General features: G+C 37.7%; 2 protein-coding genes and 1 long non-coding RNA gene across 4 annotated transcripts in view; 2 read left to right on the forward strand and 1 right to left on the reverse strand.

Annotated features, from left to right (window-relative positions):
- Nucleotides 1-163: 163 nt before the first annotated feature.
- LOC106869788 (gastrotropin) lies at nucleotides 164-10,165 on the forward strand. Of its 2 annotated transcripts, XM_014915647.2 has the most exons (5): nucleotides 203-386; nucleotides 5,479-5,577; nucleotides 7,309-7,496; nucleotides 8,079-8,180; nucleotides 9,286-10,165. In XM_014915647.2, exons 2-5 carry the CDS (start codon nucleotides 5,508-5,510, stop codon nucleotides 9,334-9,336), a joined length of 411 nt encoding a protein of 136 aa, XP_014771133.2. In that variant the 5' UTR covers nucleotides 203-386; nucleotides 5,479-5,507; the 3' UTR covers nucleotides 9,337-10,165. The 2 variants fall into 2 exon arrangements, with proteins under 2 accessions (XP_052834100.1, XP_014771133.2); XM_052978140.2 differs by lacking the exon at nucleotides 8,079-8,180 and having other exon boundaries at nucleotides 164-386; nucleotides 9,286-9,472.
- Nucleotides 10,166-10,574: 409 nt separating this feature from the next.
- LOC106878979 (5-taurinomethyluridine-[tRNA] synthase subunit MTO1, mitochondrial) overlaps nucleotides 10,575-23,220 on the reverse strand; it is a 46,642-nt gene continuing 33,996 nt past the window's right edge. Inside the window, exons 9-17 of the mRNA XM_089345949.1 lie at nucleotides 20,593-20,666; nucleotides 19,223-19,339; nucleotides 15,967-16,097; nucleotides 14,939-15,143; nucleotides 14,199-14,367; nucleotides 13,687-13,805; nucleotides 12,900-12,996; nucleotides 11,738-11,792; nucleotides 10,575-10,912 (exon numbers count right to left, since the gene is read on the reverse strand). Of these exons, the coding sequence (XP_089202075.1) occupies nucleotides 10,766-10,912; nucleotides 11,738-11,792; nucleotides 12,900-12,996; nucleotides 13,687-13,805; nucleotides 14,199-14,367; nucleotides 14,939-15,143; nucleotides 15,967-16,097; nucleotides 19,223-19,339; nucleotides 20,593-20,666 (1,114 nt within the window). The 3' untranslated portion in view covers nucleotides 10,575-10,765. The remainder of the gene's footprint in view (nucleotides 10,913-11,737; nucleotides 11,793-12,899; nucleotides 12,997-13,686; nucleotides 13,806-14,198; nucleotides 14,368-14,938; nucleotides 15,144-15,966; nucleotides 16,098-19,222; nucleotides 19,340-20,592; nucleotides 20,667-23,220) is intronic.
- LOC149130251 (uncharacterized) overlaps nucleotides 21,988-23,220 on the forward strand; it is a 19,019-nt gene continuing 17,786 nt past the window's right edge. The window contains exon 1 of the long non-coding RNA XR_016239136.1: nucleotides 21,988-22,196. This is a non-coding gene — a long non-coding RNA (uncharacterized LOC149130251). The remainder of the gene's footprint in view (nucleotides 22,197-23,220) is intronic.

The raw sequence follows: 23,220 nt of genomic DNA on the forward strand, positions 1-23,220 counted from the left end.
TTTGTTTGACCCCATTGCTTGTTTGTATTGTCCCCTCTACGTACACCCTTTATGGGAACTAATAAAATTGCAGTGCATTTTAATCACACGATAAGGTCATCTGCACGGGTTTTCTATGCTGGCTACGGTTTCTATAGGAAACCTGTAGAGATGACCATATCACGGCAAGTTCGAAATGAGTAGAGATAGAGTTATCTCCCCTGGCATTTTTAAAACTTCTACCAATATTCCTGTTATTCCTTGGTTTGTCTCAATAAAGCGTTTCTATCGTTTGGTCGGCTTCACTTTGCGTAACGAATCTTTTAAGAGTATAAAATTAAACATATATCGCTGGCAATTAACTGTGTGCAGAAAGAAACAAAGAAAGCCAGGAATACCATTCTTCTGTAAGTTCCAAAGAAAATATTAAAGTTTGTTGTAAAATTTATTTCTCCAGCAGCTGGCATAGTCTATCTTGGCTATCCATCATCTGATGGTGGAAGTCTGCTTTAAGCACCTCATGTAAAGCCCTCATAACTTTTTTATCTTATGGAATTTTCGGAATATTTTTGCCACACGGGAATTCATACAATTATGCAAAAACTAAAACAAATTTTTTTGTGTGATTCAAGGGATAGCTGTTATTTTTAGCACATCTTAAAACCACCTACCTTCCGCCTTTCTTTGGCAGTTTAACATGTTTTAATGTTTTTCAATATTTTTCTCCCCATAAGCACATTTAATGGTCTATTGCTGGGATTTAAGCCAAGAATTACGGACTGTCCATATTTTAAACTCTGATTAAAAAAGAAAAATTTAATTCGAAATATTAAAGAATTTTTTAAAAAATAATTGTGTGAGTTCTGTGTGCAGAAAACAAATTCGCAAAAATTTCTTGAAAACTCTGATTTTAAAAAATTCGAAAATTATATAAAAAAATAAAAATAAATAAAATTCTTGGCGGACGTATCCCCAATTTTCGAGTAGGGAAATTCTGATTCTGCAAAAAAAAACTCCCGAAAAAAAACAAATTGGACCTTTTCCTTTTGTTTCGAGTCGCTTCGGCTGCAGAGTTTCCTTTTTTGTACTCATAAAGCATTCTGTGCCTCAAATGCTCTTTGGATACTTCCATGTTAGAAAGGGTTTTAATCAAAGAAATTTTAATTCTATTATTCTGTAAAATGATATTTAATTAGTTTAAATGTAAACAAATGCATAAAAATAATTTTTAATTCCATTAGACATTCTAAAATACTATTAAATTTCATTCAATTTCAAAAAAAGCTAAAATCGGACAGAATTTATGGGATGACCTGATATAATGTTATTCACCTTCAGTTTCAACAACTACCTCTGTATGAGATCTAAACCATCTCCATGCTCGAATGAAGTGGTCCTGGTTCATTTTGGACATTACTCTGACCATGGCAGCTTTCAAAGAATCTTTGGTATTAGGGGCGTGTTCATTAGATGATGAATATCCTCTTGAAGAATTTCTCAAAAGATCTGGATTTGAGGATGCTTTCTTGTGGGACAAAGTGGTGAGAAAGGATCTTCAGATGCTGGGCCTTAGAGAGGGGACGACAGGGGACTGAGATTTCTGGTGGTTTGCTGTATTTGAGAACTTGATGTATGTATGTATGTATATATATATGTGTATATAGATATGTATGCTCACATATGTATGTATATATGTATGTGTATATATATGTATGTATGTGTATGTATATATGTGTATATAGATATGTATGCTCATATATGTATGTGTATATATATGTATGTGTATATGTGTATGTATATGTATATATATGTGTATGTATATATGTATATATATATATTTGTATGTATGTATATATATATATATATGTATTTGAAGATGACCATGACAACTGTTAAAATCCTTATATATGTAGTGGTGAGAGCCAATATGTATAGTCAAATGTTCCACCAAAATACGTGTGTCTACACACATATATATATATATATATATATATATATATATATATATGTATATATATATATATATATATATATATATATATATATATATATATATATATATACATGCATGCGTGTGTGTGTGAGTCTGTATACACAACATTCACCTTCTCCTCGTTTATCTCCTCACAATTGGAAAATATAAGCAATTATCTACCATTTGTCTGAAATGTCAGTTGACATTCCGGGTCTCATTGTCTGGGTGCATATATACACACGTGTGTACATACATACACGTGTGTATGTGTATACACACACACACACATAGATGTGTATATATATATATATATATATATATATATATATATGGCTAACTCGCCCAGTTGACTTGCTTCTTGTGTTTGTTTCTCCATTCTCCACATAACTATATATATATATATATATATATATATATATATATACATACACACACGTTATATACCTATATATTAGTATATATTTATATACATATATGAATGTATCTACATATGTTTATATATATACATACACACACACATACATATATACATACTCCACCAACATCTATTTCATGAGAATTTAAACCTTCCACACACACACACACACACACACATTTACACAAACACATACACATCATCTGTCCCATTTGACTCCCTGTCAAAAGTTCCCAGCAGAAGAACATTTTAAAGCAGACAATGTTGGAGGTGATCGCTGCGGTGGTGGCGGTGGAAGTGGTGTTGATTACTGTGTGTGGAGGTGTTGGTAGTGGTTGTAACATGGTGTTGGGGATGGTGGTGCTAGTGTGTAGCCCCAGGCCCTCTCTCATCAAGTAAACCTTTGACCAAAGTGTGTGCCTCTCATGACCCATCACATCACACGTCGTGTTCTGTATTGCTTGTTCAGGACTGTTTTGTCTAATGCGGACTTCATTCTTTTAAAAAGGTTCATGCCCCGGTTTCTTAGTAAGTTTGGCTGCTATTTCTACCAGGACCTTAGGTTGTGTAATTGCTGGCGAGGTGACTATTTGATGTCCGGTCGAGTAGGAGGACACTGTGGCAAGTTTGGAAGCCATGGACATTAACTGGAGAGCGGTTGACTGCTGGTGCAATAACCTCATGCATGGCCATGGCCATTGCTGGCATTTTGCTTGGACAATGGTCAGTGATGGTCTTCCTTAGTCATGAGTGGACATTCATCATCATTATTCTTTTATTTGTTTTAGTCATTTGACTTTGGCCATGATGGAGCACCGCCTTTAATAAATGTGTGTTTGTCCCTGCCACCACTGTTTGTCTGTTGGTGTCTTTATGTCCCCATAACTTAGTGGTTCGGCAAAGATATCAATAGACGCCTGCACCTGTATATATATATATATATATATAAAAGTAAATATGAGGGTGGTAGTATTAAGATACCATCAATAGTCGCAAGCAAATATCAGCCATAGAGGCAAATTAATAAAATATATATATATAAGCACCTGTCTTATATGTGTGTGTGTGTGTGTGTGTGTATATATAGATAAGTGGTAGGTCTGCCTCGATCCGGCTATCTAGTCCAACGAAAATGCTTTTTCTTGTATTTGTTGCTCCATTCTCCAAGTAAATATATATATATATATATATATATATATATATATATATATGTTGGCGTTAGGAAGGGCATCCAGCTGTAGAAACTCTGCCAAATCAGATTGGAGCCTGGTGTAGCCATCTGGTTTCACCAGTCCTCAGTCAAATCGTCCAACCCATGCTAGCATGGAAAGCAGACGTTAAACGATGATGATGATGATGATGAAATGATACAAATACGGAAATAATTTTATTCTCAAACGCAGGATGATGCTAATCGTGACACTTTATATCGATCGACTGATGGATCAATAAGCCAGAAAGTCACTTCTCCTCAGCCGGAATCCATTGGTCTGAGACTAAATCGTAAGTGACAGGTGTCGGTCGGAATATATTTGCCACTTGGAAGCACCTTTCTCCATTATTGCCAAACACTTTGCAACATCATCATGGTCGTCATCATCATCATCACCATCACTGTCATCAATGAAACTCTTGTCATCATCGTCGTCATCATCCTCATTGCTTTTGTTATCATCACCATCATCATCATCATCCTCATCTTCATCACCATTGTGATCATCTCGTCATCATCCTCATCATTGCTGTCATCACCATCATCACTGCTGTCGTCATCGTCATCATTAACATCGTCCCCATCATTCTCATTATCCTCCTCCTCCACATCATCATCACCATCATCATCATTATGGTCATCGCCATCATCACAGAAAGACATAGAGAAAGACATGCTAATTTGGAACAAATTAACATGTCATGATGAAATGTCTCCCCCGCCACCCCACCCCCTCTACTGACGAACAGGCTCCCAGAGAAATTAAACTGTCTGACCCCAGCTTTTTTTTTCTGTCTCTTTAATGTCTCTGTTCCCGTTTTCATGTCCCTTTCACAGTACCCAACACGCACACACACATATATGTATACACTCAAACACACACACACAAGTATATTCATACATATATATTTACATATACATATGTATATCTATCTATCTATATATGTATAAGTAATGTGCAATTTTGTGTGTATGTATTTGTATACACACACATGCATATATATATATATATATATATATGAGCGTGTGTGTGTGTGTATATATATATATGTATATTTGTATGTATAAGGCCCCAGGACTTATTCTTTGTAAGCCTAGTACTTATTTCTATCGTCTCTTTTGCCAAACCGCTAAGTTACGGGGATGTAAACACCAGCATTGGTTGTCAAGCGATGTTGGGGTGATATATATATATATATATATATATATATATATATACACAAGCATTTGCACATACACAAAGGTCAAATCTTTAACTCAACTTGTTTTGTTATTTAACCACACACACACACAAAAGTCTATTTACACATTCAGCCTTTTCTCATTTCTCAGCATTCTCCCTCTCTCTCTCTCTCTCTCTCTCTATATATATATATATATATATATATATATATATATATATATATATATATATATATATATATATACCATCACACACACACACATAGCCCAACCATACAGACCTAGAACTCCACACATACATGGAACTACAAGCACAAGGGAACACACACATGCATACACACATATTTATAGTTACTCAGTAGTACACACATACACATACAGAATCAATTAGTACACACACATATATACATACACAAATATATATATATATATATATATATATATATAGACAGTCAACAATACACAAGCACACACGCACAAATACCTACCCAAAACACACATAGACACATACATACGTAAACAGGCAGTCAGTAGCAAACATGCAAACACATGTTCTCAGCCCAACCCCCAACAAAACATATACACACGCACACACAAACGTATACAGACAATCAGCAGTGTGAGCATGAACACATAGATACATATAGGAAGTCAAACGTACATATATATATATACACAGATAGGAGAAGTCAATTTTATTTCACCCTGTTTCAGTGTTAAAGAGAGACCGCCTTGAAAGCACAATGTCAGCATTAAATGGGAAATGGTTGTTGGATAGAATTGAAAATGGTCAGGAATTCCTGCAGAAACTCCGTAAGTTCCTGAAAATTCCTTTACTATATTCCTGTTAAAGATACAACGTCTTTGTTTCAATTAATTTTTGCAATAATGAAGAATTTAGTAAAATTAACTTTGCTATAATTAAGCCGGTGTTTGGAATTTGAAATTAGATGGAATTTTGATGAAAGATTGTAATTTCAATAATTTTAAACCCTTTTCTTACCATATTCCTGTTGAAATATTCTTTGTTTCAATTGATTTTTAAAATAATAAGGAATCTACTAAAATAATTTTGTCATTATTAAGATGATGCTTGGAACTTAAAATTACATGGAATTTTGATGGAAAATTTTAATTTAGATCATTTTAAACCCTTTTCTTACTATATTTCCCTTACCTTAATTAAGATGAAATATTAATTAAATCCTTATTTTAATTAATATGAAAATAATGAAGATTTTAGGAAAATAATTTGGTCCTTAGCATAAAATTTTGATGGAATGTTTTAAATGCCCTTATAAAGCAGGTGGGAAGATTTTAATTCTGACCATTTTAAGTCTTTTGTTAAAGGATTTCAGTTAAAATATGCTGTCTTTGTTTCAATTTATTTTGAAAATAATGATTTAGTAGAATAATTTCATCATTACTAAGCTGGTGTTTGGAACTTAAAATAACGTGGAATTTTGATGAAAGCTTTTAATTTTAGATTATTTTAAACTCTTTTATTGCCAAATTTCTGTTAAAATACACTGCATTTATTTTTGAGAATAATGAAGAATTTAGAATAATGACTTTGTCGTTATTAAACTGGTGTTTGGAAAATAAAATATTCTGTCTTTATTTTAATTAATTTTGAAACTAACGAAGAGACTTTAGTAAAATAATTTTGTTCGTTACAAAGCTGCTGTTTAGACATAAATTAACATGAAATTTAATTAAACCTTTTTTGTTTCCACATTTCTGTTGGGGGAGTGAGTGGATGAACATGGGTGGAATTGTGGCTGATAGGAAATACCAGTTTGGTGAGCGGGGAACGGTGAGAGGGATTGAAGTGGGTCAGGGAGGAAGGAGTTGACAAGCAAAAAGCTGTGGATAGATCAGAAAATAAAGAGACCGTTGTGTAAGAGTAAGAGGAGCGTACAGTGACAGAGATGGAGGTCAGAGGTATTGAAGGGTGGCTATAGTGAATGATGTGACAATAGTGGGGATGGGTTGTTGGGAGATGAATCAATGGTGGATGTGGGAGGGTGTTGAGAATAATAGCATGGGCTATTAGTGTTTATTGTTCCTACAAATCTTTCACATACAAAGAGAACTTTATCTGTTAATCTACCTGTGATGCCATTGTACCACTTAGGTGTCCATAGTTTACTCTGGATGTAGCAAATGAAATTCCTTCCAAATCCTTTCCTATATATGGAACAGGGTCTTAGCTAGATTAACTTTAAGGCCCCTAGCCATATCCGCCCAAAATATTCTACCTTTTTTATGTTCAAACTGGTGAGATCTGGTCTCTCAGCAATCCTACAATATCATTCTAAAAATTAATTCACCTCATCAGAATCTCAGAAGCTACAAGATAAAGCCGATTAATTAAAAATAACGAGAATGAATAAACCTTACATTTGACGGAATTATGTGAATGCTAAAGGGTTATAATTGCCTGACCCTGCATAGTGGTGCTCCAGTGTAGTCGTAGTTCAGTGATTGAAACAAGTAAAAAAAAATGGAATGATGTAATAGTGTTTTTCTCTTCTTTGTTAGAAATCCCAGATGAGGACAAGCAGAAAGCCGAAGTGTTTCTGGATCCAGTAAACGAAATAATTCAGGAAATTGAAATCAATGGACAACATCTGACAATCAACATCAGTGCCAAGAACGGTTGGTCTGAGGAGAACAAGGCAACATTTGGGAAACCTGTGGAACAATGCCATTTTGGAAGGGAATTTACGGTAAATACACACAAATCACCATCATCATCATCATTTAACCCTTTGGCGTTCAGATTATTCTATCAAATGTAATCCTTATTTAGTAACATTCATCATTATCATCATCCTTTAACGTCTGCTTTCCAGGCTGGCATGGGTTAGATGGCTTGGCTGGAACTGGTAAGCTGCACCAGGTTCAGGTCTGGTTTCACACGGTTCCTACAGCTGGATGCCTTTCGTAATGCCAACCACTCCAAGAGTGTAATAGGTGCTTTTTACGTGCCACCAGTCACAACTATGGTGTCACGGGTGGGTGCCATTTACGTGACACTAGCAATGACTGCAACGATGGTTTCACAGTGTTATAAGTCACTGTGTGAGGATTATAACATTGCTTTCTTGCAATTGGGCAAAGTGCTCCATTTATAACAAATCTTCCTTTGGTGACTAGAATATTATATGCTAGCCAGGCTCCTGCATGAAGGACTGATGAGGATATATGCTTGGATTACATTTATTCCCTTCCATTATTATGTATATATGTGTATTTCTCTTTGCGCTGTTTCCAAATGTCGTTGTCTTGTGATTGTTTATTGAACACAGGCCTCGTACAAACTGGTAGGGGACACCATTGAGGAGCACCAGAAAGGGATGTTTGAGGCTAATACAACTAGGAAGGTTGACGAAAACGGAGAGCTTGTAATGGTAAGTACAAGGTACATGTAGACATGTATGGTCAGCTGTGTTTCTTTGTATGCATCTTAGTAATCATATGTGTGCGTCTGTGTGTTAGCATATGTGAGTGTGTGTGTTATGTGTTGGCATGTGTGTCTATATGTGACTGTGAATGTATCTATGTTGTTTTGCTCCATGTTAACCCTTGAGCAAGTCAGTCCCTTGTGGGATTATGTTGAACAGCTGCTGTCGCAGTGAGAGAGAGGTGCGTGCTATCAAAGTGACACTGGGGTAAAATACACGAAGCCCAGTACACCCATCATGACTACCCGTCTGACAAGGGTACACCAGGCACATGCATCACAACCACATGTGCGTGACAGGGTGATTTCATATCAAGATAAACAGCGCCTGACCGTGCAGGGGGTGGGGCCCAGTTAGAATTTTCTTCAGGTCGAGGAGCCCATCCCGTTCTTTTCAACTATCCAATACTTTCCAGATTCTTCTTCTCCTCACCACCACCATCACCACCACCACCACCACCACCACCAACCCCATCACCACCACCACCACCACCACCAACCCCATCACCACCACCACCACCACCAACAACAACACCAACACCATCACCACCACCACCACCACCACCATCACCATCACCATCATCATCATCATCATTATTATTATTATTATTAATATTATTATTATTATTATTATTGTTGTTGTTCAGTAGTTTTATTTTCATAACGTGCTTTCACTTCACTACCGAGCGCAGCTCTGTGCGCCTTGGGTATGTGCTGTGGTTTGCTGTGGTGCTCTTATGTTTACTGTATTGAAAGTGTTTTGCGTAGAATGTGTGCAGTACCCAGTAGTGCAATTTTCTGTATGTTATATATATTTGTAAGTCCTGGTGTTTTTGTTATGTATTTGTCTGAATATTTTTTTATTATACCTAAGGCACCTACTATGATAGGAATTGTTTCTGTCTTTAGATTCCACATTCGAGTTACCTCTATTTCCAGGTCTTTGTATTTTGAAAGTTTTTCCTATTATTATTATTATTATTATTATTATTAATATTATTATTATTATTATTATTATTATTATTATTATTATTATTATTATTATTATGCAGACAATTGTAGCTGGTGATGCACATTGCAAGAGAATCTACAAACGCATATAAAGTTCATTCTGTGACACCAGAGTGCACACGTCAGAGCAGATGCAACAGCAACCACCACAACAACAACAACAGTAATGACGACAATACCAACAACAACAAAAACAATAACACCACCAACAACTACAACACTGACACCTCTTCTAAGGCAGCAACAGCACCGACAGCAACACTCAGTAAGGAAACTTCTATGCAGTTAACTGACCAGCTAGAAACAACAGCCAACTCCACCTCAATTCACAGCCCACTGTCTAAGGGGACACAAGACATGTTGGATAATGTAATCCAAGATGGACTTTGCCCATAAAAATGACAGTATGCTCATGGATGGATTGCCTTTGATGAGTGATTCACTCAATCAGAGCTGGCTCGGGGTTAAACAACAACGATAATAATAATAATAATAATAATAATGTGAAACCAATGATAGAATTCCTCTATTCAGTTACATCTCTGCTAGAAATAACAGCTAAATCTCCTTTAAATTACATATGAATATCTTAGAAAAAAAAAAAGATCTATGTATTGGATAATGTAGTCTAGGATGGGATGGTCATAGATGGAACGTCTTTTCACCACCATCAGCCACACAAAACAAGGAACCCTCTATGCAGTTCTATGATCTGTTAGAAACAGCAGCTGAATCTTTCTCAAATCAAACCCTGCTGCCTTAGAAGTAGAGATAGACTGGATGATGTAGTTCTAGATATACAAAAAAAACGACATTTTGGGGCCATTGCTGGCATGTCTCAGATCACGTGTCTGCTCAGCCAGGGTTGACCCAGGGCTAAACAGTTAAAACAAGGCATAAATAAAAAAAATACAATACCAATTTGAAATCTTTTTGTTTATATATGTATATATATATATATGTAGATATATATACTGGCTGGCCTATGTAGGTTCAGAGATGGTTTCATGTTGTGCCGATGCATGATGTCGCTCGGTCGTGCATGCACAATTGCTAGCATCGTCAAATTTGCAACTGGAATATCATACTGATGAGGAAATGAAAAGTTTTTACCTTTCTAAGCCAGAAACGCATCTATGATTAACTAAGACTGGTTAGGTTCGTTGTTTTTTCTTCTTGTTTTGCCTTTGTGAGTTACAAGTACTGCTATCAGCTGCTATTTCTGAACTTCGGTATGTGGTGAAGCAACTGTTGCTGATCCCTTAATTATGTTTATATATGTATATATATATATATACATATAATACAATACATATGTCATATAAAGATATACATACAAATTTTCTCTTTTATTACTACATGCTATTGTAGTAAGGCACAAAATTATTATGTTCTGTTCACACTGCCATCACACACGGAATGCTCCATCCTATCATGTTTTAAAGTAATCTCAAAAGCTGATGGATTTAGTAGAGATCATTGTGTCGGGTGTTCATGTAATATTACAGACACTTACGACCATCAAACAGTTATAGACTTGCCGTGGGTGGTACTGCTTCCTGTCCGAGCTGTTTTGTGTTCTTGTGCCTTTCTCTGCTTCTTTACATGTCGCAACAACAGGATCAACGCTGCAGGGGTCACACCGGGGATTCGGCTGGCAGAAGCAATCTGTATGGAAGAAACAGAAAGGTACAAGGTATGGTGTGGCTGTGCTTGTGTAGGTAAGAAGTTTGCTTTCCAACTATATGGCTTGGGGTTCAGTCCCACTGTATGGCACCTATGGCAAGTGTCTTCTACTATAGTCCCAAAGCATTGTGAATAGATCTGGTAGGCAGAAACTGAAAGAAGGTAGGGCGGTGAGCTGGCAGAATCGTTAGCGCACAGGGCGAAATGCTTAGTGGTATTTCGTGTGTCTTTACATTCAAATTCCACCGAGGTCGACTTTGCCTTTCATCCTTTCAGGGTCGATCGACTTAATCCGTTTGTCTGTCCTTGTTAGTCCCCTCTATGTTTAGCCCCTTGTGTGCAATTAAGAAACTGAAAGAAGGTTGTCCTATATATATATATATATATTCATTAATTAGAAATATTCAATAGGAATATGATATTCTGAATTTAAATTGAGTGCTCGTATATATTATGGTATCAATAATATTAAAATCTCTTTTATAAATTTCAAAATATTAATACAGTTAATTGAGGTTGGTGAGTTAGTAAAAAATTCTAAAATTTTACGTCCTTATATTGGTCCTTTGGTAAAGACACTTGCCACACAGTGGGATTGAACATGAGAGCACAAATAAATATATTTGCACACAGGCCTTATATGTTGAAGAGCTTGACAAAAAAAAAACTCTTACATATATATTTATACATAACACCATTTTATGTAGCACTCTTCTTGAGTGTATATATTCTTTTATTAGTTTCATATATAGTTTTATATAGGGGAAGCAAGCTTCTTGCCACCCTTATATATATACACACACTCACCGTGGCTGGTCTTGCCTCTATTAATTTGTTCCGGGCCTCATTTGCAATGTTGACACTGCAAAAGAAAACAGAAAATTTACTTAAGAACTTCATAGTAAATAATAAAAACAAAATAGTAATTAAACACATAAATCCGATGTGTGGTTTTCCTTTATTCCTTATTTAAACAGTATCAAGAAAAGATTATTTCCCTTGTCAAGAGACGGATACAGCAGTGGCAAAAGTCCACACATATATACATGTGTATATATATATATATGTATATATATGTACATATATATATATATATATATATATGTACATATATATATATATATATATATATATATATATATATATATATATATATATATATATATATATATATATATGTATACATATATATATATATATGTATATACATATATATATGTATATACATACATATATGTATCATCATCATCGTTTAACGTCCGCTTTCCATGCTAGCATGGGTTGGACGATTTGACTGAGGACTGGTGAAACCGGATGGCAACACCAGGCTCCAGTCTAATTTGGCAGAGTTTCTACAGCTGGATGCCCTTCCTAACGCCAACCACTCAGAGAGTGTAGTGGGTGCTTTTACGTGTCACCCGCACGAAAACGGCCACGCTCGAAATGGTGTCTTTTATGTGCCACCCGCACAAGCCAGTCCAGGGGCACTGGCAACGATCTCGCTCGAAAATCCTACGGGAGCCAGTCAGGTGGTACTGGCAACGGCCACGCTCATATATGTATATATATGTATATACATATATATATGTATATATACATATATATATATGTATATATATATGTATAAATCGTCCAACCCATGCTAGCATAGAAAGCGGATGTTAAACGATATATACATTATCTATATGCATACATTACATAAATACGTATATCATATACATACGTACATTACATGAAAACTGAATTTAACTTGAGTATGAGGCACATCCCTAATTTTGTGTTAAATCTTGATACAAAACTTGATAGTTTTGACTTTATCCTGCGTACAAGTTGTGCCATAGTTTTTCCAGTTAAAATCACATATGAGATAGTGTGATTAATACGAGAGTAAATACTGTATATTCTGTCCCCCCCCCCTGCTTCATTAGAAACATGTGGATTTGTGTATAGATGTGAGATCAATTCTTACCTGTAATAATCAAGGTCCTCGGGTAGTTCTAACATCTCTTCTCTGCGGACTTCTTCAATATCCTCCATTTGACTCTCCAATTCTACAGAATACCGCACTGCAAGGAAGGAAAGAATATACAACATCCAAGATCATCATCATCATCTCGTTGATCCAATCACTAGAACAGCCTGCTTGTGAAATTAACATGCAAGTGGCTGAGCACTCCACAGACACACGCTCTCTTAACATAGTTAAGTATAACACAATGTGACAAAGCTGGCCCATTGAATTACAGGTACAACTCATTTTTGCCAGTTGAAAAAGCATCATTTGATCGCGATTGTTTCCAGCTTCGCCTTACTGGCACTCGTGCCGGTGGCAGGTGAGCGAAACATTGGACTGACTCCTGTTGCAGGTGGCACGTAAAAAGCACCCACTACACTCTCGGAGTGGTTGGCGTTAGGAAGGGCATCCAGTTGTAGAAACTCTGCCAGATCAGGTTGGAGCCTGGTGCAGCCATCTGGTATCACCAGTCCTCAGTCAAATCGTCCAACTCATGCTAGCATGGAAAGCGGACATTAAATGATGATGATGTGTGAACTGGAGCAACATGAAAACAATTGTCTTGCTCAAGAACACAGAGTGCCACCAGGAATCGAACTCGTGGTCTTATAATCAAAAGCTGAACACCCTGTCCACTAAGCCATGTGCTTTCTCTCTCTCTCTCACACACACACAAAAATCACATGCCTAACAGCAAAATATAACCTTATACCAGATATATATAAATGGGTTACAATCTTACCTTCAATGGACAATCTTTGTAGAATGGCTGACTGACCAATCAGGTGACCAAACTCCTTGGGGAATGCTTTCACAAATTCCTCTGGGGAAATTGTTGTATCAGAAAATATTGAAAAGGCACTGAAAATGGATATAATAATAATAATGTGCCAACACTATAGAATAGTGCTAAGACTATGGAATAAAAACAGAAAAAAGATGGTGTAGGCACATGCTAGAAAAGGTCACAGAAAATTGAGAAAGCAACCATACTCTGGGATATGCCAATACATACAGATAGAGAGATTAAGGCCAGATACAGTTGTTAGACATCATGAAGCAAAAAAATGCTTTCTAATTGATGTATCAATACCAACAGATGACAACGTTTCCCTAAAAGAAATGGAGAAACTTTCAAAATACAAAGACCTGGAAATAGAGGTAACTCGAATGTGGAATCTAAAAACAGAAATGATTCCTATCATAGAGGGCGCCTTAGGTATGATAAAAAAAATATTCAGAATGGATACCCACCTCTTCTTCTGCACCTTCTTCTCATCTACCCGAGCACTTTGTAGCTTTGACCTCCAGTTGTAAACTGAGTCAAAGGTCGTCTTTAGCAAATCCATGTTCTCGTCTAAGGCAGTCTGCATCCGCATCATCTTTTCATACCTGTGCTTACTGACGCAGCCTTGGTGGTAACCTGTAAGATAAAGAGGGCAACAATATAAGACAGCTACTTTGGGGATTCTAATTGCAAGGCTTGCAGGAGGACCTTGACAGGGTGGGTATGTCCTCCTCATCATCATCATTGTTTTAACTCTTTTATGGGTTTCAGTCACTTGACTGCGGCCATGCTGCAGCACCGCCTTTAGTCGAGCAAATTGACCCCAGGACTTATTCTTTGGAAACCTAGTACTTATTCTATTGGTCTCTTTTTGCCGAACCGCTAAGTTACGGGGACGTAAACACACCAGCATCGGTTGTCAAGCAATGGTGGGGGGACAAACACAGACACACAAATATATACACCCACATACATATATATATATACACATATATACAATGGGCTTCTTTCAGTTTCCGTCTACCAAATCCACTCACAAGGCTTTGGTCGGCTTGAGGCTATAGCAGAAGACACTTGCCCAAGGTGCCATGCAGTGGGACTGAACCCGGAGCCATGTGGTTGGGAAGTAAACTCCCTACCACACTGCCACCCCTCCTCCCGAAATATTTTCTCTGAAATGTCCCTGTCCCCTAAAATTCTGAAATACCTTTGGCAGTTAGTCGGATGTCCGCATTGTCGGGCCGCAAGTAGAGCCGGAACTCCGCTCGGCTGGTAAACATACGATACGGTTCATTGGTTCCGAGTGTGGTGAGGTCATCCACCATGACTCCGATGTAAGCTTCTGACCGATCAAGGGTCATGGCTGGTTTGTTCTGTACTTTAGAAGCTGCATTAATCCCAGCCAAAATACCCTGGAAAAAACAAGAGGAAAACCATCACGAAAAACTCAGATAAAAAATTCCAAAACAATAAGATATCCATTTATAAATCATACAGGAGTGGCTGTGTGTTAAGTAGCTTGCGTACCAACCACATGGTCCCCGGGTTCAGTCCCCCTGCATGGCACCTAGGGTAAGTATCTTCTACTATAGCCTCGGGCCGACCAAAGCCTTGTGAGTGGATTTGGTAAACGGAAACTGAAAGAAGCCCGTCGTATATATGTATATGTATATATGTGTGTGTGTGTATATGTTTGTGTGTCTGTGTTTGTCCCCTAACATTGCTTGACAACCGATGCTGGTGTGTTTACGTCCCCGTAACTTGGCGGTTCGGCAAAAGAAAGACCGATAGAATAAGTACTAGGCTTCCAAAGAATAAGTCCTGGGGTCGATTTTGCTCGACTAAAAGGCGGTGCTCCAGCATGGCCGCAGTCAAATGACTGAAACAAGTAAAAGAGTAAAAGAGAGAGTAATGTGTTCTCTTATTTCTTTTAGATGTTTCAGTCATTAGACTGTGGCCATGCTGGAGCACCACCTTGCATTTTTAGTCGAATGAATCAACCCCAGTAAATATATATTCATTTAAAGCCTGGTACTTATTCTCTTGGTTACTTTTGGTGAACCGCTAAGTTATAGGCTGACCAATGCCTTGTGAGTGGATTTTGGTAGACGGAAACTGAAAGAAGCCCATTGTATGTATGAGTGTGTGTGTGTGTGTGTGTGTGTGTGTGTGTGTGTGTGTGTGTGTGTGTGTGTGTGTGTGTATCTATGGATGACAGACAGAGCGAAAACACACCTGTGCCACAGCTTCTTCATATCCTGTGGTTCCATTGATTTGACCAGCAAAGAACAGGTTACTGATATGAAGTGTTTCCAAAGACTTCTTCAACTGACGTGGATCCATGTAGTCATATTCAACACCATAACCTTTATTGTGGAACACAAAATAATAATAATAATAATAATAATAATAATAACAATAATAATAATAACAATAAATGCAGAAGGCCTGATAATAATAATAATAATGGTTTCAAATTCTGCCACAAGGGCAGCAATTTTGGGGGAGGGGATGAGTCAATTACTTCGACCCGCAAGTCTTCAACTGGTACTTCATTTATCGACCCTGAAAGGATGAATAGCAAAGCTGACCTTGGCAGAATTTGAACTCAGAACATAGCAACGAGTGAAATGCTGCTGAGCATTACATTCATCCGGTGTGCTAACAGTTCTGCCATCTCACCGCTTGAAGAATAATAATAATAATAATAATAATAATAATAATAATAATAATAGTAATAATAATAATAATAATAATAATAATAATAATAATAATTAATAATAATAATAATAATAATAATAATAATAATAATTAATAATAATAATAATTAATAATAATAATAATAATAATAATAATAATAATTAATAATAATAATAATAATAATAATAATAATTAATAATAATGATAATAATAATAATAATAATAATAATTAATAATAATAATTAATAATAATAATAATAATAATGAATAATAATGATAATAATAATAATAATAATAATAATAATTAATAATAATAGTAATAATAATAATAGTAATAATAATAATAATAATAATAATACAAATGGGTTTCACTCTGTGTTGAGCGTTTATGATGTGGGGGTCTACTATGTGTGTGTATGTCCATGTGCATGTATGTGTGTTTCCCTGTGATGGTGGTTGGTGTGTGTGTGTGTGAAGGAGTTTAGTCTGTGTTGTGTGTGATGTGAAGGTTCACTTTGTATGTGTTTATATGTATGCTTGTGTGTACATGTGGCAGGGTATATTCTATGTGTCCGTGTTTGTGTGTGTGTGTGTGTGTCAGGGGGGGGGCGAGGTTTATTCTGTGTGTGTGTCCATGTGCGTGAGTGTGTGTGTGTGTGCATCTGTGTGTTGGTGCGTGGGTGGCTATATTCTGCATGTCCATATGTGAATGAGTGTGTCCGTGTGCTTGTGTGGTAGGGTACATTCTGCATACATTCAGATGTGTGTGTATGTGTGTGTGGAGTGAGTTTTACTTTGTACGTGTTCATGTGTATGCATATATATGTGCGTGTATGTGTGTGTGTGTGTATCTGTGTGCGCATGCGTGCATATGTGAAGTGAGTTTTATTTTGTAGATATTCATGTGTGTGCGCATGTGTGTGTGAGGCAAGTTTTGTTCTCCCATGTCTACAAACACGAGTGCATGTATGCGTGTTACAGCAGGGTCTACTGTGCATCTGTATGTGCACGCGTCTGTGTGTATGTGCATGTGTGTGTGTGTGTGTGTATATTTAAGCGTGTTGTGGGGTTGTACTGTTCCTTACTAATAATAATAATAATAATAATAATAATAATAATAATGATGATGATACGAATATAGGTAATTACGGACCTGGCACCCAGCCTAGTGTGGTGATGTGATGGTGGTGGTGGTGGTGACGGAGGAGGAGTGGTAGAGGTGATAATGGAGGATGTGATGGTGGTGGAGGAGAAGGTGATGACGATGGAGGTAGTGGTGGAGATGGTGGAGGAAGAGGAAGGGGCGGCGGTTGCATTCAATTGTTTGGTGATGTGTGGTAATTATGGTGTTGGAGTGGTGGTGGTGGCAGGTAGTGGTAGTGTTTTGTGATGATGCTGTGTAAGTGTGGTTGTGTGTCTTGTGGTGGTGGTGGCAGTGTTGGGGATGTAGTACTGTGTAGTGGTAGTGTTGGGGATGTAGTACTGTGTGGTGGTAGTGTTGGGGATGTAGTACTGTGTGGTGGTGGTTGTTTGTTATGATATTTAGTGATGCTGGTGGTGATGGTTGATGATGTATAGGCTGTAGTTTAGTGTGTGGTGGTAGTGTAAGGAATGTAGTACTGTTACAAGGTCAGCAATTTTGGCAGAGCATGTACATTGACCCTTAATACTCAACCGGTACGCGTTTTATTGACCCCCGAAAGGATGAAAGGCAAAGTCGACCTTGGCAGAATTTGAACTCAGAATGTAAAGATAGACAAACAGTATTTAAGTATTTTTTCCCAGCGTGCTAACGATTTTGCCAGCTCGTTGCATCAACATCATCATCATCATCGTTTAATGTCCGCTTTCCATGCTGGCATGGGTTGGACGGTTTGACTGGGAACTGGTGAAACCAGATGGCTACACCAGGCTCCAATCTGATTTGGCAGAGTTTCTACAGCTGGATGCCCTTCCTAACGCCAACCACTCCGCGAGAGTGTAGTGGGTGCTTTTACAGTTTCCGTCTACCAAATCTACTCACAAGGCTTTGGTCAGCTTGAGGCTATAGTAGAAGAACCTTGCCCAAGGTGCCACGCAGTGGGACTGAACCTGGAACCATGTGGTTGGGAAGCAAGATGCTTACCACACAGCCATGCCTGCACCTATACATACACACGGATGTACACACAGACACACAAATCTTATAACACAAATAACGCCGACCCCTTTTCTCCTATTATCCCCACCCCAGTGTTGAAACTGCCCCACCTCACCTTCACAACCATCATAAGTCCACTGTTACCACCACTTCCACCACCACACCAACAAACACCACCACTACCACCGCCGGTACTACTTACAAGACAACCACCACCACTACACCACCACCACAACACTACCACCACAACAATCATCAATACTACCACCACAACAATCATCAATACTACCACCACCACCACTACCACCGCCAGTACTACTTACAAGACAACCACCACCACTACGCTACCACCACAACACTACCACCACAACAATCATCAATACTACCACCACCACCACTACCACCGCCAGTACTACTTACAAGACAACCACCACCACTACGCTACCACCACAACAATCATCAATACTACCACCACCACACCAACAAACACCACCACTACCACCGCCAGTACTACTTACAAGACAACCACCACCACAACACTACCACCACAACAATCACCCCCCCCCCCCCCATCACAACAATCACCAACATTACCACACACACACACAGACACGCGTATAGAAAGACCAGAAGAAAGAGAAGACTATTCACCTGCTTGAACAATCTCACAGTTTTCAAGTCCGGGTAGGGTACGTGCTAATTCTAGTTGAAATATTTCTGGCATCGTACAGGAGATGCCGCTTGGGTAAATAATGGTTGAATCTAAACCTGGGGAAACAGACAGGATGAGAGAAGGGAGAAAGAGAGAGAATCAGAGAGACAGACAGACAGAGTAACAAAAACAAAAAACGTATGTAAAATCATTTTGCAATAAACGAAATGGAAGAAAAAAAAAATTAATAAAAAATAAACGGGGGTATTTTAGAAAAAAAAAAACGTTTTAGAAAATGGAATATGAAAGGGTTTTAGGGTTAAAACAACGTTGGAAATATTTATATGTTAATTAAACTCAGGTGTTGCTCTGTGGTTAAGAAACTGGCTGTGTGATGAGATTGTTTTGGGTTCAGTTCCACTGTGTGGTACCTTGGATTAAATGTCTCTTCCTATAGCCCCACGCCCTAGCAGTTGAGGGAACCTGTGGAAGAGGTAGACCCAGGAAGACCTGGGATGAGGTGGTGAAGCACGACCTTCGAACTTTAGGCCTCACCGAGGCAATGACTAGTGACCGGAACCTTTGGAAATATGCAGTTCCTGAGAAGACCTAGCAAGCCAAGTGAAAGCATAATCTGTGGCCTTTACCAGGGGTGTAGCCAGCCCACTTATTCGTATCTTTATGTAGTGGCGCGAAATTATAGCTGCCATTGAGGAAGTACTATTCTGCGCATGCGCAAGGGACTTCACCACCGGAAGCCCCTCAAGTTGCACATGCGTAGTAAAACTAGTACTTAAAGAGTGAGTTTCACTTTGTAAGTCAGTTGAGCGACAGACCTTCTACGTGACAACTCCTCGCTCCTCAACGAAGCACTCTTCACCACGATGCCTTCGATGGTGATAGCTACTTGCTTCTCTGGCAGGCATCAAGGAAGCCCTTAACCTTCCATTACCAAATTACTACTTAATCAGCAGCTGCTAGGCTGAATGATGACAGGAATTGTGAAACCAAGCATCATCAAAAAAAAAAAAAAAAAAACTTATTTTTATTGTTGTAAAATTGTTCTAATGTCTCTTCATATAAAATGCTGTTGAAAGGTGATTGAAATTGAAATAGAAACCAAATTCGACGACTGGCCACCCATGCCAACCTCTCCTTCATTGGACACTAACAACTACAACAAAAGCAACAGCAAACAATAACAGCAGAAAGATAAATAGCAACAGAAACTACAACTACAACAAAAGCAACAGCAGCACCACTGCTAACACTACTGCCAACACCTCAATCACTGCCATATTTAATCTTAACATATACGTAAAGAGTTTAGTGTCTTCTGTTGAAATCTAAGCAATGTTTTGTGGCTTACCTTCAGGTTCAAGCCATACTGGATGGCTTTTGGGCCCAAATCTCATGATTTTTGCTTCAAAGGACGGACAATACCTGGAAAAACAACAAGAAAAAAGCAATAAGAATAATTGTTTATAATATTGGACCCTAGAGTTTGTGACTCTGATGATTATGAAGGACCAAGAAGGTACAGTGAGTCTGGATTAAGGAATCTTCATAGAAACACGTGTAGGAAGAATTCTAGTTGATTACGTTGACCCCAGGGATTTGAGGCTTGACTAGTGACTAAACGATAACTACTACTGTGACAATTAATTAATGGCAATAATTATAACAACAACATTTAAGAAGAGAGAGAGAAAGAGGGGGAGAGACAAAGAAGAGAGATTTAAAGGGGGATGTGGGGTGAGAGAGACTGAGAAATTGAAAGAGGAAGAGAGTGAGAGTGATGGAGAGTGAGAGAGTATGAATGCACGAAGCATCGGTTGAGAGGGTGGGAATGAAAGAATAGGATAAAGAGAGAGGGTGGGAGGAGAGAGAGGATTAAAAGAGAGAGAGAGAGAGAGTAAGAAAGAGGTTAAGAAGGAAAAACAAAGAAAGCGACAGAGTGAAAGAGAGAAGATTAAAAGAGAAAGACGGTAAGAAAGAGGTTAAGATGGAAAGAAATTGAAAGAGAGAAGAACAAAGAAAGAAAGAGACTGAGTGAAAGAGAGACGTAAGAAGGAATGAAATGGAAAGAGAGAAAGATAAACAAAGAAAGAGATTCAGTGAAAGAGAGAGGATTAAAAGAGACAGTGTGTAAGAAAGAGGTTAAGAAGGAAAGAATTTGAAAGAGAGAAGAACAAAGTGTGTGCAAGAGAAGAGATTGAAAAAGAGGGGGGGGACTAAATTGGTGAGAGAAAGAAAAGGGGAGAGGGGAAGATGAAAGAAGGGGTGAAGAAAAAAACAGACAATGAGGGAGAAGGAGGAGGAAGTGAGAGAGAAGGGGGGGACAAATGTGAGAGAGTAGGAGGGTAGTGAAAAAGAGAGTATGCGAGAGAGAGAGAGAGAGAGAGAGGGAAGAAGGTAAGAGTAAGAGAAAGAGTGAGAGAAAGAGATATGCAGGTAGGGGGGGAGTTTTTGAGCGCAACTGCGATGGAGAAACGAGAGAGAGAGATGGAGAGAGAGAAAGAGGAGAGTGTATGTGAGAGAGAGAGAGAGAGAAACAGAGAAGTATGGAAAAGAAAGCCAGGGAGAGGGAGATTCTTGAAGAAAAAGAGAGGAATTAGAGTGAGAGAGAGAGAGAGAGGGGAAAAGGGAAGTGTGTGAGTGAAAGACAGGGAGAAGGGGAGGACAGTGAGAAAGAGAGAGAGAGGGGGGGCAGTCTTTGAGGGAGGGGAGAAGTAAGAGATAAGAAGAAGAAGAAGAAGAAGTCAGTCTGAAGCAGACGAGAATCGAGAAAAGCAACAGAGACGGTTGTCGTGGAATATCCTGAACAGTGTTTGTCTATCGGCCGAATGCAAAACACCATAGCATCTTGGTAAAACATCGCCTACATCACATGCACGCACACACACACACACATATATATATATATATGTGTATATATATGTGTGTGTATATATATATATATCCATCTGTTTGGTAAGTGATCAAGTTAGCTAATATTTCCTTTCAAATTGATTGCTCCATGAAATTATGCCTACATGCTTGTATATAAATACATAACTACGTGCATACAATACACACACACATACATACATAACTAAATACATAGATACATTTATATGCATATGCACACACACATATATATACACAGGCATACATAACATATGTACACACTCACATACATAACTACATAAGTATAGACATGTATGTAAAAAATACATTTGTTATATTTAATATATATTTATATATATACATACATACGTACAAATATATATATATATAAACATACATAAATGCATATATAAATGCATATACAACTACACACGTAGATATATGTACATGCACAACACATACACATATAGAAACATAAATACACACACACACACATATATATATGTGTGTGTAAACATAGGTATATACTTATGAATTCATTCATTAAGCATACGTACACACCTTCATAAGCACATACATGTACATATATATATAGAAACATATATATAGAAACATATATATATATATATATATATATATATATATATATATATATATATATATATATATATATACATATATATATATATATATATATATAGAAACATATAGAAATAAACAGATTGTTAAATATGTACATACATGACCATGTGTGTGTACAGTGTGTATGCATGTACGTGAATTGGATTTGGGAGATGAAAACTGAAAGAAGCCTGTCGTATATATATATATATATATATATATATATATATATTTGTCTTTGTGTCTTTGTCCGGCCACCGTGACTGAACAACAGATGGTGTGTTTACGTCGCTGTAACTTAGCAGTTTGACAAAAGAGGCCAATAGAATAAGTGCTAGGCTTACAAAGAATAAGTCCTTGGATCGATTTCTTCGACTAAAAAACCCTTTAAGGTGGTGCTCCAGCATGGCCCCAATCAAATGACTGACACAAGTAAGAGAATATCCCGATAGGTGCAGGTACGGTCGTGTTGTTAAGAAGCTTGCTT

The sequence above is a fragment of the Octopus bimaculoides genome, chromosome 30 (assembly GCF_046866305.1).
Source record: "Octopus bimaculoides isolate indiv1 chromosome 30, ASM4686630v1, whole genome shotgun sequence".
Classification (NCBI taxonomy): domain Eukaryota; kingdom Metazoa; phylum Mollusca; class Cephalopoda; order Octopoda; family Octopodidae; genus Octopus; species Octopus bimaculoides.

Excerpts from the sequence above, each read along its gene's own strand:
- LOC106869788 (XM_052978140.2), top strand. The coding sequence starts at position 176 with ATGAGTAGAGATAGAGTTATCTCCCCTGGCATTTTTAAAACTTCTACC. Across the intron at positions 387-5,478 it reads GCCAGGAATACCATTCTTCT|TGTTAAAGAGAGACCGCCTT; the intron begins GTAAGTTCCAAA and ends ACCCTGTTTCAG. Across the intron at positions 7,497-9,285 it reads ATTTTGGAAGGGAATTTACG|ACAATTGTAGCTGGTGATGC; the intron begins GTAAATACACAC and ends ATTATTATGCAG.